This window comes from Lissotriton vulgaris, chromosome 12, assembly GCF_964263255.1.
Source record: "Lissotriton vulgaris chromosome 12, aLisVul1.2, whole genome shotgun sequence".
Taxonomy (NCBI): domain Eukaryota; kingdom Metazoa; phylum Chordata; class Amphibia; order Caudata; family Salamandridae; genus Lissotriton; species Lissotriton vulgaris.
Genome location: NC_141700.1, coordinates 773,144,769 through 773,162,466, shown reverse-complemented (window position 1 = coordinate 773,162,466; position 17,698 = coordinate 773,144,769). Strand labels below are relative to the sequence as shown.

At 46.3% G+C, this 17,698-nt stretch overlaps 1 protein-coding gene across 2 annotated transcripts in view; it reads left to right on the top strand.

Annotated features, from left to right (window-relative positions):
* The window catches only part of LOC147678662 (chloride channel protein ClC-Kb-like), a 253,087-nt gene that overhangs the window by 77,411 nt on the left and 157,978 nt on the right, over window positions 1-17,698 (top strand). For both annotated transcript variants that reach the window (XM_086946113.1, XM_086946112.1), the window contains exons 5-6: window positions 3,773-3,850; window positions 8,576-8,654. In XM_086946113.1, the coding sequence (XP_086802239.1) occupies window positions 3,773-3,850; window positions 8,576-8,654 (157 nt within the window). The remainder of the gene's footprint in view (window positions 1-3,772; window positions 3,851-8,575; window positions 8,655-17,698) is intronic.

The following is a 17,698-nucleotide window of genomic DNA, read 5'->3' as shown; positions in this document are numbered from 1 at the left end:
TTTGCATGAGAAGCAGAGATGAGAAGAGCATCTCAGGCATCTAGGGCACGCTGCTATGTGAATGAGAAGCAGAGATGAGATGAGCGTCTCAGGCATCTAGGGCACGCTGCTGTGTGAATGAGAAGCCGAGATGAGAGGAGCGGCTCAGGCCACTAGGGCACGCTGCTATGTAAATAAGAAGCAGAGATGAGAAGAGCGTCTCAGACCGCTGGGGCACGCTGCTATGTGAATGAGAAGCAGAGATGAGAGGAGCGGCTCAGGCCACTAGGGCACGCTGCTATGTGAATGAGAAGCAGAGATGAGAAGAGCGTCTCAGGTCACTAGGGCACGCTGCTATGTGAATGAGAAGCAGAGATGAGAGGAGCGGCTCAGGCCACTAGGGCACGCTGCTATGTGAATGAGAAGCAGAGATGAAAAGACCGTCTCAGGCCACTAGGGCACGCTGCTATGTGAATGAGAAGCAGAGATGAGATGAGCGGCTCAGGCCACTAGGGCACGCTGCTATGTGAATGAGAAGCAGAGATGAGAAGAGCGTCTCAGACCGCTGGGGCACGCTGCTATGTGAATGAGAAGCAGAGATGAGAAGAGCGTCTCAGACCTCTGGGGCACGCTGCTATGTGAATGAGAAGCAGAGATGAGAGGAGCGGCTCAGGCCACTAGGGCACGCTGCTATGTGAATGAGAAGCAGAGATGAAAAGACCGTCTCAGGCCACTAGGGCACGCTGCTATGTGAATGAGAAGCAGAGATGAGAGGAGCGGCTCAGGCCACTAGGGCACGCTGCTATGTGAATGAGAAGCAGCGATGAGAAGAGCGTCTCAGACCGCTAGGGCGTGCTGCTATGTAAATGAGAAGCCGAGATGAGAGGAGCGTCTCAGGCATCTAGGGCACGCTGCTATGTGAATGAGAAGCAGAGATGAGAGGAGCGGCTCAGGCCACTAGGGCACGCTGCTATGTGAATTAGAAGCAGAGATGAGAGGAGCGGCTCAGGCCGCTAGGGCACGCTGCTATGTGAATGAGAAGCAGAGATGAGAAGAGTGTCTCAGGTCCCTAGGGCACGCTGCTATGTGAAGGAGAAGCAGAGATGAGAAGAGCGACTCAGGCCACTAGGGCACGCTGCTATGTGAATGAGAAGCAGAGATGAGAGGAGCGGCTCAGGCCACTAGGGCACGCTGCTATGTGAATGAGAAGCAGAGATGAGAGGAGCGGCTCAGACCACTAGGGCACGCTGCTATGTGAATGAGAAGCAGAGATGAGATGAGAAGAGCGTCTCAGGTCACTATGGCACGCTGCTATGTGAATGAGAAGCAGAGATGAGAGGAGCGGCTCAGGCCGCTAGGGCACGCTGCTATGTGAATGAGAAGCAGAGATGAGAAGAGCGTCTCAGGTCACTAGGGCACGCTGCTATGTGAAGGAGAAGCAGAGATGAGAAGAGCGACTCAGGCCACTAGGGCACGCTGCTCTGTGAATGAGAAGCAGAGATGAGAGGAGCGGCTTAGGCCACTAGGGCACGCTGCTATGTGAATGAGAAGCAGAGATGAGAGGAGCGACTCAGGCCACTAGGACACGCTGCTATGTAAATGAGAAGCCGAGATGAGAGAAGCGTCTCAGGTCACTAGGGCACGCTGCTATGTGAATGAGAAGCAGAGAGGAGAGGAGTGGCTCAGGCCGCTAGGGCACGCTGCTATGTGAATGAGAAGCAGAGATGAGAGGAGCGGCTCAGGCATCTAGGGCACGCAGCTGTTTGCATGAGAAGCAGAGATGAGAAGAGCATCTCAGGCCACTATGGCACGCTGCTATGTGAATGAGAAGCAGAGATGAGAAGAGCGTCTCAGACCGCTAGGGCGTGCTGCTATGTAAATGAGAAGCCGAGATGAGAGGAGCGGCTCAGACCACTAGGGCACGCTGCTATGTAAATGAGAAGCAGAGATGAGAAGAGCGTCTCAGACCGCTGGGGCACGCTGCTATGTGAATGAGAAGCAGAGATGAGAGGAGCGGCTCAGGCCACTAGGGCACGCTGCTATGTGAATGAGAAGCAGAGATGAAAAGACCGTCTCAGGCCACTAGGGCACGCTGCTATGTGAATGAGAAGCAGAGATGAGATGAGCGGCTCAGGCCACTAGGGCACGCTGCTATGTGAATGAGAAGCAGAGATGAGAGGAGCGGCTCAGGCCGCTAGGGCACGCTGCTATGTGAATGAGAAGCAGAGATGAGAGGAGCGGCTCAGGCCGCTAGGGCACGCTGCTATGTGAATGAGAAGCAGAGAGGAGATGAGCGGCTCAGGCATCTAGGGCACGCAGCTGTTTGCATGAGAAGCAGAGATGAGAAGAGCATCTCAGGCCACTATGGCACGCTGCTATGTGAATGAGAAGCAGAGATGAGAAGAGCGTCTCAGACCGCTAGGGCGTGCTGCTATGTAAATGAGAAGCCGAGATGAGAGGAGCGTCTCAGGCATCTAGGGCACGCAGCTGTTTGCATGAGAAGCAGAGATGAGAAGAGCATCTCAGGCATCTAGGGCACGCTGCTATGTGAATGAGAAGCAGAGATGAGATGAGCGTCTCAAGCATCTAGGGCACGCTGCTGTGTGAATGAGAAGCCGAGATGAGAGGAGCGGCTCAGACCACTAGGGCACGCTGCTATGTAAATGAGAAGCAGAGATGAGAAGAGCGTCTCAGACCGCTGGGGCACGCTGCTATGTGAATGAGAAGCAGAGATGAGAGGAGCGGCTCAGGCCACTAGGGCACGCTGCTATGTGAATGAGAAGCAGAGATGAGAAGAGCGTCTCAGGTCACTAGGGCACGCTGCTATGTGAATGAGAAGCAGAGATGAGAAGAGCGTCTCAGACCGCTGGGGCACGCTGCTATGTGAATGAGAAGCAGAGATGAGAGGAGCGGCTCAGGCCACTAGGGCACGCTGCTATGTGAATGAGAAGCAGAGATGAGAGGAGCGTCTCAGGTCACTAGGGCACGCTGCTATGTGTATGAGAAGCAGAGATAAGGACATAACACCATTGCTTCCCTGGGGAAACTGGTAAACACCAAAATTTGCATACTATGCCCCATTTTCAGGGCACCAGCGCAGCATTTTTTGTGCAGCAGCACTAAATGTTAGCAGATATGTGTTGAGTCTGAAAGATTACACTTGTTGAATCTGAATGATCACAGACTTATGGAGAATTAAATATGAATTTACAATAAAATCAAGCGCAATGATGCCAACAGCGCCAGTGACTGTATCTGTTTACTAGAACCCTATATATGTCATTGTCATGCTCAATGCACACATACCACAAACACCTAACATTGTATAATAGCTAATCATGGCTGCTTCTATTAAAAAAAAGTAGTGCTTTTCACTGAATTAAGTATCTGACATTACCCTGATATAATATTATGGGTTTGCGATGCTCTCTCCCCCAAGAGCTACTCAGCACAGCATCTTTGCTTATTGCTCTGCTGTGGGCTAAACAATATTAAATCCACCCTCAAACGTTTTCAGCATTACGGCTAAGCTCGCATGATTAGCGAGTGAGGGTCATCATTAGCCCACTTGGCACCAAGGTCAGTGGCGTAACATTAGCCCCCGCAACCCCCACAGTGCCCCCAGGCTCCATGGGCCCCTGAGCTCCGGGGGGGAGCGGGGAAGGGGGGCTACATGTACTTTGCCAGTGGGTCCCCTCAAGTTTCGTTATGCCACTGACCAAGATGAGGGCTTGATATTATCTGCTCTGTTGGCGACCAGTCTTCATTTACCTCCTTTTTTGTTCCGTTGCAGGGTCCCTTTGTTCACATTTCTGCCATCCTGGCCACGCTGCTGGGGAAGATCATGGTGAAGTTTTCTGGGACAAAGGAGGTAACTTTGACTTTGTCTTCTTTCGCGACAAACATTTTTACAGCCGTGTTCCTCATTTTCTCTTATTCATCCATTTCTTGCCCTCTCCTTCATCCTAGACTGTGTGAATGATGTGGTCTCTTCTCCTTAATAGAAGAGCAATTCTCACTGAAAGTCACTGTGTGCCAACATACCCTGTGTGGAAATGTTGCCATTTAATGGTTTAAGGGATTATGGGCCAAATGTAGAACATTTGGAGATAGCGACTTACAAATTGTTATTTTCTGCAAATCGCAATTAATAAATCACTATTATTTATGTGTGAAAACGTTCTACTTTTGATTAGTGATTCATGACTATTAATGAGGTAGGTCTCAGTTTGCAACCCATTAGGAATAATAGCCATCAAAGAGATGGTGGCCTCATGGTGTAAGCAGACCACCATGTTTGTGACTGCCTTTAAATGAAGCATTTTTTTTATTGCAGCCCGTTTTCCTTTTAACAAATGGGAAACGTCTCAATAAGAAAGAAATGTTTAACTCATTTTCTTAAGAGTAGGACCACTGCCTGCTCTTCAAAAGATATGTGTTAACATTGTCAAAGGGAGAGGGGTCCCCTGGAGTCTGCTTTCCATTTGCGATGGGTTACCACCTCTTTTGAAGTGGTGGTAAAATACTAATGTTTCGCGACTGGAATATGGTTGCAAAACATTAAATCATAGCACTACCATTCGGCATTTGGAAAGGACGCCCTAAACATGGCCCTTCCAGTTACCAAATTTGTATCCGTTTCCAAACCCACATTGTGATTCGGTAACTTGTTAAATTTGAGGTCTGTACATTAAAAAAAAACATTTTGTTGCACCCTCAAACATGCTTTGTATATCTGGCCCTATGTTAGTATAGCAAGGTCAGATAAGAGTCCCCTGACAGCACTGCACAATGAATTCATCTCCCACAGAGGCTGCATCAGCATGGAAAGCAGAAGGCCTATGTGGGGTGAGCCACGAGAGGGAAGAAAGACATCTTGGTTCTGCAGGGCATGTAAACATTGGCAGCCCAGAATGGAAGCCAGGAAGTAGTTTTGCATCCATGTTGTCTCGCCCACCTCACAATGTATGGAAAAGGAAACAGTCAGGCAGATGGACAACAGTGACACAGGACAGACCAACTGATATGGGCCACAGGGAATGCAGGAGGTTCCCTGCACTAAGCAGACATCTTAGAAAACTGCAGTGTTTCAAATGGGCAGACACTGCCAGTACCTGCATTACTTACCAGAGCTCAGTTCTTTTAATGGAAGAGTACTCATGCTTCTCATTAGTAAACAGGTCTTCTGGACTGGTATATTTCCATTTCACTGGAAAAGGTGGTAAAACAACACATGTCTGTACAGGTGCAAGTTCTAAATATTTTAAAATCAATCTTCGCCTGCACGGACACTTCAGGCCATTTAGATTCTAAGAAATACAGTGAATCCTATGGCCATCTGTCACGCTACCCGTTGTCGCCATGGAAATCATCGTTGTTTATGCCCTTCAATAATGCTCCCTTTTTGAAAATGTGAAAATTGAGGTGTGATGAGGCATTTCTTTTCCATTTTCCCTACTCTGCTCCCCAGCCAGTGCTCCCCATCCTTCTCCTCCCTTGCCCTCCCTTTGGTGCCCCTTTAATCCCCTATACCCCCCTTTACCCTGAGGAACGCTCCCTTCCAATAGGCAAAGCCTATTCGGGTATTGCTCCCTCGGAATTTTCCCCTAACTAAGAACTAGAAATATCTCACGGGCTAGGGAAACCAAACCCCCAGACTAAACCGCAAAATCACTATCCTACTTCCGACCCTGTTTTTCATGCTGAATTTTGTCAATGAGTGTATCGACTTCTTCAGAAGATCGTAAAATATACATGTGGTTATTCCACATTGCCCGGAGGGTAGCAGGAAACCTTAATTGCGCTTTTGCCTCAAGGCTATTGAGCTCATCCAATCTCTTCCCCAACTCCCAAAGTCTCGTGACTGTTATCTGAGAAATACCTGATCTAATGGAAAAAGAGAAAGTGGGGTGGTCAGAAGGCGGTGAAGTGATAATCCCTTCCTTTAATGCCGGGGAAAGGATAAATTCCTCAACAGAACATGATAAAAAGTTCACCAAGATTTTACATGGCTTTTGCTTCCCAGCCTTCCTTTTAAAAGGATCCCTGTGGACCCTTTGAATCCCATAGTTGAAGTCTATACTCAGGTGGTTTTTAAGGACTGAAGCCTTTAACACGTCCTCCCCTTCCTCTGCCTCTGGAACATTCAAGAGTTTCAGATTGTTTCGCCTTGAGTGGTTTTCTAGGCGTTCCAGGACGTTCTTAAGTTCTTTGTTCTGGGAGGAGAGAGATTCTAACCTTAATGTGGTAGATGCTAGTGATTCTTTCAATTTTGGGATCTCTTCCTCTAATGTTTCAGTCCTTGCCATGATATCCTCCAGTTTTTTAGTGAGGTCCTCACAAGATGACCGAATTGCTACCTGGTTCGCCTCAGAAACTGAAAATCGAGTGGCCATTTCCGCCTGATTTGCTTCGGAAACTGTGAATCTTGATGTAATCTCTTCCTTCATAGCCAACAACAAATCCGCTAACGAATGTGGATTTGAAATTGAGGTAGGGGGACTTACATTCTCCTGATTGGGTTCTTGCCCTTTCTCCACAATCCTTTGTTCTTGATCAGTTTCTTGGACTGCTTCCTCATGTTCCTCTAGGGCTAAATATCTGTTAATGAGAACTCTCTCTGGATGAATATTCTGCTCCAGCGGCCTTGTTGAGGCAGAATTTATAGGTTGGGTCACTTGCTCTTGGTTTAGATGTTTAAAGCGTGTTTACTAGGGCCTGTGCACTTCGTTTTTTGGCCAGCAGAGGGAGTAAAGTTTTACTCAAACAGTATTGTTAGATTTCAAGTTAGTGAGGCCTTTACCTGCAGTAGTCCAAAGTGTGGATTGAGCCTGTCTGTCTCCTAGGCGATTCTGAACAGGAAAAGCAGCTTCCAACTCCCTGGCAGCAAACCTTGTCTGAGGTGTCTGGGACATTATATGGTCTACTAGTGGTTGGTACATGTGTACACTGATTGCTGGTTGTATCTGGTGTTTCTGTTGGATTAGGGTTAATGTCCTCATTGGTTGGGTATTTGAGGCTTCTTATTGGTTTCTGAGTCTGTGATTCAATCATTGTAGAGTTGGGACTAGGGCTAGGGTTCCAATTTCTATTGGAAGTAGGGACTAGGGCTTCCTATGTTATTGGTTGTTGGGAGTAGGGTGGTACTAGGGCTGGGGTTAGACCTTTAATTGGAAGTAGCGACTAGGGCTTCTGGTGTGATTGGTTGCTGGACTAGTTTTGGGACTAAGAGTATGGTTAGGCTTTCTATTGGAAGTAGGGACTAAGGCTACCTGTGCCATTGGTTGCTTGGACTTGGGTTCGGACTACTGGTAGGGCTAGGGCCTTTATTGGACGTAGAGATCAGGGTTTTTGAACTGATTGGGTGCTTGGATTAGGGCTAAAATTGGCTGTAAGGTCCTGGTCTCCTATTGGTTCTAGATTTTAAGGCTAGTGTTGTGATTGGATAGTGTTAGGGCTAGGGTTCCCATTGGCTGAAGGGGTCACCTGATTACTAGGGCTATAAAAGGTCAGGGTTAGGGCGTCTCAGCCCAAGCGTCGAGGCTAAGGGCAGAGAGGACAAGGGCAGTTGCCTGTTTGAGCCTGTTAAGGGCAGAGAGGACAAGGGCAGTTGTCTGTTTGAGCCTGTTCGAGACTGGTCAGTACTAGAATCAGAAATGCTGCCCATATTCTCATTCAGCAATACCCACTACTATGATCGCCAAAATAACCCTTTCTAGACTCTTTCCTACTCTACCCCTATTTCCATCACCTGACACCTCTTTTTACTATACGGATCCCCTAAAACAAACCTTTCTAAATTCTTCCCTCTGACTCCTCCCCTCCAAAACTCCTTTTTACTCATCCAAAAGCCTCCTCCTACCGCTAAGACCTGAAAATAAATAAATTTAAAAAATCGTTCACTCTTTTATCCCTCCACTATCCTTTTCAATTAAGACTAACATGTTCACTTCTCAAATTCCATATTCAACTATACTAATATACTACCCAAATACCTGAATAACATATCCACTACTCAAATTACTTCATATTTACACTATACTAATTTTCAACACTAATCCTTTATGGGTTCCGGAGTGGGTGCTACTCGCCAGAAAAGCTCTTCAACACCCATCAGGAGTAACAAGTGCTACATGAATGCAAATCTTTCTTCCCCTTTTATCCCTCTGCTATCCTTCTCACTCCAAGTAATTGACTAATATCCACCACTGAAATTACTCCATATTTCACCATATTAATTCACCACTAATCCTTTATAGGCTTCCTGAATAGCGTGCGTTAACAAGCGCTATAGAAATACAAACCTTTGTCCTCCTCTATCCTTCTGCTATGATTCCAAATCCAAATAACTGACTAACCTATCCACCACTTAAAATGTACTTGCATGTTTCACTATACTAATTCAACACTAATCCTCTATGGGTCACGGAGTAGCGTGCTACTCGCTGAAAAAGCGCTTCAACGCCTCGTCAGGGGTAGTAAGCGCTATATAAATGCAATTACAATTACAATTACAATATATAGCATGTAAATGTTGTAAGAGATTCTGCAATATATCTAAGCAGAGATGTGACAGTGAGATCTGCTTTGTGCTTAGAATCCTGCCAGGAAGTACGAGATGCTGATCGCTGGTGCCGCTGTGGGTGTGGCGTGCTGCTTCGTGGCCCCCGTTGGAGGTAATCAATTGAATCTTAGAGTGTATATGTAGAAATGTTTGCTTACTCTTGCCAAGTGCTGGATTTGGACACTTCCATGGTCTTTTGGAGGCACGGGTTGGAGGAGGTGGTGCAGGTAATGTCAATGAGGGGCGATCGACTTGGGGCAGCCGACTTCCCGATTCAGTGTGCATTCACACCAGACACAGGAGATAGGGAATCAGATGTTGGCTTCCAGGGGGCCTTGAGTTAGTCTGCAGGGTTGCCACACCATGGTTTGTATCCCACCATTAATTGGTACTTTTGGAGCAGCAGAGCACATTTCTCGAAACGGGGAGGTGGGTGTGGAGCCATGCCTGAAAGCAGCAGTATGAGCGGTTTGTGATCGGTTATGACCTTGAAAGGCCAACTGTAGAGGTAAAAGTGAAAATGGCCGCAATCAATCAATCAGTAGATTTGTAGTGCGCTACCTGTCACTCGTGAGGGTTTCCAGGGACTGGCAGGGTCCCATTGATTAGCAGAATAGCCATGTCTTCGGGGACTTTCGGAACTCTGAAAGAGATAGGGAGGTCTGTAGATGAAAGGGTAGACCAGACACTATTCAGAAGGCGGAGAATAGATTCCTTAGATCACTACGTTCCGTCCCCCAGTCCACTCCCACCTTCACCACACATTCAGAGTTAGGCATTGGGTTTGTCACAGACCAAATAAAATCTGCCCCTGTTATCTGTTGGCTAAAAACCTGGCTTAACGAGGAAATTTCTCTAAACCATCAGATCCTTAAAGATTGCCTGGCCCTGGACGGAGCCCAAAAAATCCCATGGTTGGCCTATGTAAAATTTATGTCATCATATGTGGGGCGCATAGATCTTTTTTATTCTCCTGATAGTATTAAAAAAGAGGATGTTACGATGATAAAATCTACATTGATAAACTCATTTATGGCAGAGCGGGAGGAGATAGAGATGAAAAAAACGCTTGTTAGAAGAAATTATGCCCTTATCACCGTCTCAGGCCCTGAACCCTACCTAGTTTTTGTAACCAAACCATTTCATAGTTTCCTTTTAACCAGATTTCGTTTAAATTTGATACACTTTTTGTTGGGGTCCTATGCTACATGGGATACTCCTGTTAACGCAAGCCCTTGTGATTGCGATCATTTTTCGTTACAGGAAACTTTACATTTTACTATGTTTTGCGATCATTATGCACTAATCAGGAAAAAATATTTACTACCAATTCTTCGAGAGGCTGGCTTCCTACAGGTCAGGCCAGCACTCTTGTTTTTACAACTTTTGCCTAGTGCACGCATTGCTTTCCATGTAGCAAGCTTTTTAGTGGCAGGAGTTCGCACTAACAAGAAGCGTAATAAAGCACGGCAAGGACACATTTTAACTGAATTATTCTAGTAAATGCTGTTGCTTTATCTTTTAAATGATTTCTTTTTTAACAACGTAAGAAATGTTCACATACACTGCTTTTATTGAATCTATGAAATATGCTTATTTTAAACGTGAAATATCTTTGTAAATACCTTATTGATGTATTCTATTGTCTTTTTTGTGATCTGTATCTTGTGTCTTTTTGTGATTTTTAAAAAAATTGAATAGAAGTGATTGACTGACTGACTGAAAGGGTAGATCATTCTATGTCTTTGCTGCTAGGTTGTAGAAGGAGCCCCCTCCTCATCTGCTATGTGAGATGCAGAGGATGAGGGTTAGAGAAAGGGACATGGAGTGGAGGTGTCTGGTGGACTATTAGAAGTTCAGTTGGTGGTTTAAGTAGGAGGGTCCGCAGTTGTGTAGGGCCTTGCATGCATGAGTCAGGAGCTTGAACTGGCATTTTTCTGTACAGGGACGCCGTGGAGTTCCCTGAGGTAGGGGTGATGTGGGTTCATCTAGGGAGATCCAGTCTGGCTGTGGCATTCTGTATGGTCTGTAGTCGTCTGAGGAGTTGAGCTGCAAACCCTGTGGAGAGAGCTTTGCCGTAGTCCAGTCGGCTGGAAATGAGGGCCTGGTTAATGGTGCGTCTTGAGCTTTGTGGTAGCCATTTGAATATCTTACTAAACACGCAGATTATGAAGAAGCAGGAGGAGGAGACAGAGTTGACCTGAGTCATCATAGTTAGCTTGTTTGCTAAAATGATGACTAGGTTGCTAGCGTGGTCAGTGAGGGTAGGAATAGGTCCAGGTTCTGAGGGCCAACAGGGTGTGTCCATGGGGAGCTTTTGTTTTCCGAACATCAGCAGCTTTGTCTTGTCCGAGTTGAGCTTCAGGCAGTTGTCTTTCATCCAGTTGGCGCCATCTGTCATACAGTTGTGGAAGTTGGGTTATGTCTTCAGAGAGGGAAAGTTGTGTGTCATCGGCATAGGATATGATGTTGAGTCCGTGGGTTTTGGCGATGCTTCCCAGAGGTATCATATAAGTGTTGAAGAGGGTGGGGCAGCCCGATGGATGTCATTTGAGGCTAGTTAGGGGTCGCAGTTGTGACCTCTAACTTGCTTCCTGCTACTCCTGCCACTTTCTTTGCGACCCCTGGACTCAGAGGAGACAACAGTTTTGTCCCCTATGAGGCCAGGGATATCAAAGGAGGTGCCAGGAGCAGCAGGGAGCAAGCTAAAGGTTGCAGCTGTGACCCCCTTACTAGCCTCAAGTGACATCCATGGGCAGCCCTACTTGAGGGCAAGGGCTTCTTTTTATATGTGGGCATACCATTTTTGGTGTCTGTGAAGACTTTCCTGGCAAATGCAATGGGAGCTCGAAGTTCATCGCCAGCATACTGCATAACGGCTCTGAGACCGATAGGACTTGCGTTTACGTTCTGATTCTTTAGTGGGGTCGAAGTAGACCATTATTGTGTCTCTGATACTTTGAACATGGCATTCCCTGCTTGTCACCACATCCGCGGAGTGGATGCCTTGATGAGGTGCCACAGATGATCAAACAGTGTTGCCAAGTTAGGAATTATCCTTCCACACCAGGTTATGATACCACGGAAATTCCATACATCTGTGATAGAGGACGGTGTAGGTGCCTTATTAATGTTGATGTACTTAGCATGATCAACTTTGTTACCTGAATGTGAGAATATGTAGCCAAAAGACTCCATCTCCTTTCAGTAGACCTGCCACTTGGACCAGCTGAGAGTAAGGCCAGCCAAGCTGATCCTCTCGAGGACCTCTCAGAGGCAGCAGCAGTGGCTTTGGAAGATGGGAGAGTGCATAAGGATGTCATCACTGATGTTGATGACTCCCTCAAGGCCTGAGAGAACTTCTCAAATTGCTCTTTGGAAAACCTCTGTCACTGGGGAGATTCAAAAATTAATCCTGTGGTAGTGGCGGAGGCCGACGTGGGAGGAGAACGTTGTGTTGTACCTTCTGTTTTCATGGAACTCAAGCTGGTGGTATCCTGAGGTCAGGTTGAGTTTGAGAACCACTTTGATCCATTGATGTCGGCGGTCAGGTCATCAACAGTGGGAGAGATGTGGCATTCTCATGTAATGGTCCTATTGGGAAGGCTCATGTTGAGTTGATACGGATGTGGATGCACCCTGGTAGTTTGGGCTTGGTCACTACGGATCACTGAAATAATATAGACTGCCAAAATATCGACCTGCAAAAATATCGTTGCCAAAATATCGACAGACAAAATATCGACTTTCTATCTACAAACAGGTAAGTACAAAAATATCGAGTTTAAAATATCGAGTGTTAAAAATATAGACTGTCAAAATATCGATTTTTTTATGTCTTTAAAATAAGTTAAAACTATTATAATATTACATATATTTAATATAAGCATTGTTAAAATTATTAAATAAATGTAACATAATTACATAATTAATGTAAATTTAAAAATTATTAATAATAATACATATATATATAAATACATGTTATTAATAAAACATATAGAATATATTTACCATGGCATAGCAAAAGGTTTAAATTTAATGTAACCACTCCAGTGGGTGCTACAGTAGAGAAAGCGTACGCCTGTACCCCAAAAACCCAAAACTGACCCTGAACCCTAAAAATATCCCTGTACCCCAAAAACCCAAAACTGACCCTGAACCCTAAAAATACCCCTTTCTCCAAAAACTGAAAACTGACCCTGAACCCTAAAAATACCCCTTTACCCAAAAACTGAAAACTGACCCTGAACCCTAAAAATACCCCTTTACCCAAAAACTGAAAACTGACCCTAAACCCTAAAAATACCCCTTTACCCAAGAACGAACTGAAAACTGACCCTGAACCCTAAAAATACCCCTTTACCCAAAAACTGAAAACTGACCCTGAACCCTAAAAATACCCCTTTACCCAAAAACTTATTATTTATTTTAAATTAATTACCAATTATATTTTAATTATTTACCAATTATTATTTAATTAACAATTAGATTAAATTTACATAATTAATTAATTATAATAAAATTACTTCCCACCCTATTCCCCTATAAACACACAACCCGCTACAGAAAATAAATTACAAAATATTAATTATTTATCAATTATTTATTTTAAATTAATTACCAATTATATTTTAATTATTTTCAAATTATTATTTAATTAACAATTAGATTAAATTTACATAATTAATTAATTATAATTAAATTACTTCCCACCCTATTCCCCTATAAACCCACAACCCGCTACAGATTTATATTACTCAGATATTATTAAATATTAATAACACCTTATTTTCGATATTTTTGTAGTCTATATTTTTTCTAGTCTATAATATGTCTAGTCTATATTTTTGATTCGATATTTTTGCTATTCTAGTCGATATTAGTCGATATTTTTGTTGTCTATATTTTGTCTAGTCGATATTTTGTCCAGTCTATATTTTTTCATCGATATTTTGTCCAATCGATATTTTGGAATCGATATTATGTCTGTTTACCGGTCACTACCACTATTGGAGGCCCCCACAGGGTGGTTCCTGATACTTTCTCAATGACTCCGACATCTTTAGTTTTTGGAGCTCGGCTCCCATGGCTGGGTGGAGGTGGAATGGGATTATGCCACTACAGGACAAACCATGAGATCGATATGGAGTGATACTGGGGGCTCTTGTAGGTGGCCCAGACCTGTGAACAGGTGTGGAAAGTCAAGGAGGATGTGGTCAAAGTCACTGGCTGGATCCCCAATGGGGGTGACTAAGTGGACGGCTGTGTCATAGCTAAGGAACGTTTTGGAGTCTATTGAGGTGAAGATGAACTTTACCGAGCAGGTGTGGGCTCTATGGGAGATGGAGCAGGTAAACATTCCAGACAGCAGAATGGGGGTTAAACTGACATAGGCAAAAAGTCTGGTTGTGGTGGGAAGTAGAGGGGAACGCGGGATAAGGGGATGGAACTGCGCCAAGCGGGTGATGTTGCCAGAAGCACTGGTGTTAATTAGGGACATGACAGTTGTATTATTGATGGTCATTCGGCAGGTGGGGCGAGCCCTTTGTGGAGTGTGTCCATGATCCAAGACGAATGATATCAAGAAGATCTCGTCATCATTGCCTTCAACCGAGACGTGGTTGTCAGTTGACGTATTGGTGTCCCTGACTTCCAGCAGATTGTGTGATATCACCTTTACGATTTGGGGTCAAGGCATACTGCTCCCTTTTTGTGTTACAGGTCAGTGCTCTCCGTGGCAGTATTTTGAGAAGCAGTTGAAGGGTTGCAGGAGGAACAGGTATTGTGCCTAGCTGGACTCTCAAGAAGCAGGCACGAGGAGATCTCACAGTAACCGCAGGAGTCTTTGGTGGGGTCTCCTGTGTGGAGCGGTCTGGTTGTACTTCAGAAAGGGGAGCCTTTCAAGAGTGTGGCTGCTGTTTCCACTTTATGGGATTTGGTGTGGATTTGGGTCTGGTCATGAGCTTGTGGAATGCCATCTTATTTTGGTCAGTCCCGTCATTGGACAACTCGTGGGCAAGAGTCAGGATCTCATCCTGCAGAATGTCAAGGAGACGAAAGATGTGGCATTACAGCGCAGCTGACATGCAGCCCTGAATAATAGGCCAGAGTATGCACGTCTTTTTGCATGTCAACTTCGGTACAGGTGCTTGCAAGCTCCTGCAGACGGGCAAAGAACAGGTCAATTGTATCCACTCAATGCTGGTGGGCTTGGCGTAGTTTAAATCTTTTCAAACTCAGGGTTCATCCAGGGGTCAAAATATGCATTGAGGGCTGTGATCGCCCCATCGTAATCGTCATCGGCACCAGTGCCAGGGAGATTGCGAAACTGTTTGAAAATCTCCTCCCTTACGCAGTGTAGCAACAAGGAGCGTTTTGTCTCACTATCCACCTCCTTGGAGGCTTTGAAATAGTTATTCAGGTGTGCAACCCATGTGAACCATCAAAGTTGATAGAGGGTTGGACGCACCCCCAATGACAGGAGCTGGGATGAGGCATTGCGGCTGAGGTGCTTCAGTGGAGGTATGGGTGGATCTTGCTAGTTGGACGCGGCCTGCACATTGCCCTGTTGAGCAGCACTCATGGCGAAGAGGAGATGCGGGTAGCAGGAGCAGATGCGCTGTTGACAGTGCAGGCAGTGCAGGAGGGCGTGGTCCCACTCAGGAAACTGGGGAGACGGGGTCACTCACCACGAGGCAGATGTCTGTAGATATTGCTGGGGTAGCGCTGTGGGGCAAGGTGCCAGGGTATATAGGCAAGGAGCCTGGAGCATTACCACACTGGAAACAGCCGCTCGGAATAGCAGGTGCCATCAAACGGGATTCACACACAAAAAGAAGGGGAGAGGGTACGGTGCTCACCTACTCCGAACCCCCAATCAAATACTTATACACACTATAAGGAGTAAGGAGTGAACAAACATGGTGTTGTAAAATAGTGTGGTACGTGCTGTGTGTTTTAATACTGCCCTCACTCACAACGAAGTGTGACATGCTTCATCATAGGGCTGCTTACAAAACAGCCCGGCGCAGCCAACGCCTGGGGTGGATCAATAGGGTTGGGGAAGACAAACACAACATACAGAAAAGATGAAAACAATATTTACAAATTGTGACTGGGAACAATGGAGGTGAAGGTGCAGTGTGGTGTGTGTTAAAACTAACTCGAAGGTATCCCTAAGTCTATTTTATTCCTGGATCCTCTCGTCAGGATTAAAAACGTGAAGAATGGCGGTGCTAGGGAGATACGATGTGCCCCTTACACCCCTCCTTAAAGCCCGGTGGTCAACATGTCTCGGCCTTTTTTAATGTGCCCAATCTTATGGTCATCTCGGCCTTCTTCAGGACATTCCCGGTCCCAGTATATGTAGTCACACCCAATCCTCCAATCGAGGTCTTAGGTGTGTTGTTCCCCTAGGTCTTACTCTAAGGAATTTCCAACAAGAGATTCCTTGGGTTTTACAAGTTTACCCCTAAGTCAAACTCAAAATGGTGGTGGGCCAGGAGAGAGCCCTGTAGTCATACTTACATCAAAGCTGGTGCTCCTCCTTGTTGTCAGTGCTCGCCTTCTCCCCTGTGTAGAAGTGATGACACATGTGATGGATGGGTATGGGGTGAGTGTGGAGGCCAGCCCTCGAGGAGTAACTGGTGGGAACACATTGAGGTAGAAACCCTAATCCGTGACCAGCCAGTCACTACACCTCTCCCAAACTTTATTGAAAATAGACACTGAGTCCAACCTGTGGGAGAGAACAAAACAACAAAACAAAAACACTACTGAGTCTCTTCAGGCCGATTGCCAGACAGGATGAGTGGACAGGTGCATCTGGGAGCACCCGGCATCAAGGCACGCCTCCGTAGTTCAACCAGACTATTCTGGGCATGAACGGCAGGGTGGGTGAAGTCCAGATCTCTTGATTGCCTATCCATGAGGTTACAGTCCACCTAGGGACTGTAGGTCCTGTCCCACCGGGTCTCACAGTGTTGGAGTCTATTTACAAAGGCCACTGTGATGGTGCAACCAGAGCATTGGTAGAGTGTGCTACAGAGATATCTTTGTAAACGCCCTCGCTCCATGGATGGCCAACCTGCTAAGACGGAGTACGACAGTGCGGCGGTGGAGTCTTCCTCGAAAGTCCTGATGCTTAATGATACCCAATGGTGGCGCATTCTCAGACTTCCCTCTCTTGCCAGGAGGCCTTCACACAGGACGTCCTTGAGGCCCTTTTCACCGGGGTTCCACAGGACTGTCTGGCCTGTGTGGTAAGTCTCCCAGGCCACTCAAAGTGGCCACTGGGTATCCACCTACATGACCGCATACCAGTCACTTGGTCCGCCACAAGGGTGGTTGTCTCAGGGTCTGTGTGCTCTTGCCATCAGGACTCAGGGGCACCGCATCTGTTAGATAGTCTTTGGATAACCAGACTCCGTCCATGAACTCAGTACTTCCTGCTGCCTGTTGTGGAGCTGCCGCACCCTCATCTCTCATGTCGGGATTCCCCTTCGACTGGAATTCCCTGAGGCCGTGCCCCTGGATTGCCACGGGCCTGTGAGGATTGCTCGGAGCCTCTTCTCGACCCCCCGACTGAGTTCGCTGATGAAGTCCGAACAGGACCACGTCCAAGTCTTTAGTGCAGCCTGAAAGGTGGATGGTATAAATGGTCAAGTATGCTCTCTTCAGCAGGCTTCAGGTTCACTGGATGTAACAGAAGATCTCTGGGTGGCCAACCTCCCACGGCGCCAGGAACGCCTTGTGACTCTCCTGGTTGTTTTGCAGGCGTACGGCTCTACTCAGGTGGTGTGATGGGCCTTAGTTGACATATGATGCAAGTAGCAATGAAGACGAATGTTAGCACTGAACTACCCATGCTGCAGGGGGCTACGTCTTCCTCGGTGTGATGACGCATGTCGCTCTTATTCCTTCCACCTGCACACCTTTGGTTGTCGGGGTCTTCCTTGTGGCGGGTCCGTCACACACCTCTCTCTTTTCTCCTTTATGCTGTGGCATCATGTTACTCTTCTTCTCTTCCACAACGCGGCATTAAGCCACTCTCTTCTTCTCGTCTTTTCTCTTCCTCTTGGTCTTATACCATCTAGTCACGCTCTTCTTCCTTTTAGTCAGGCCTCTCGATGGGACGTACACTTCACATGGACCTCC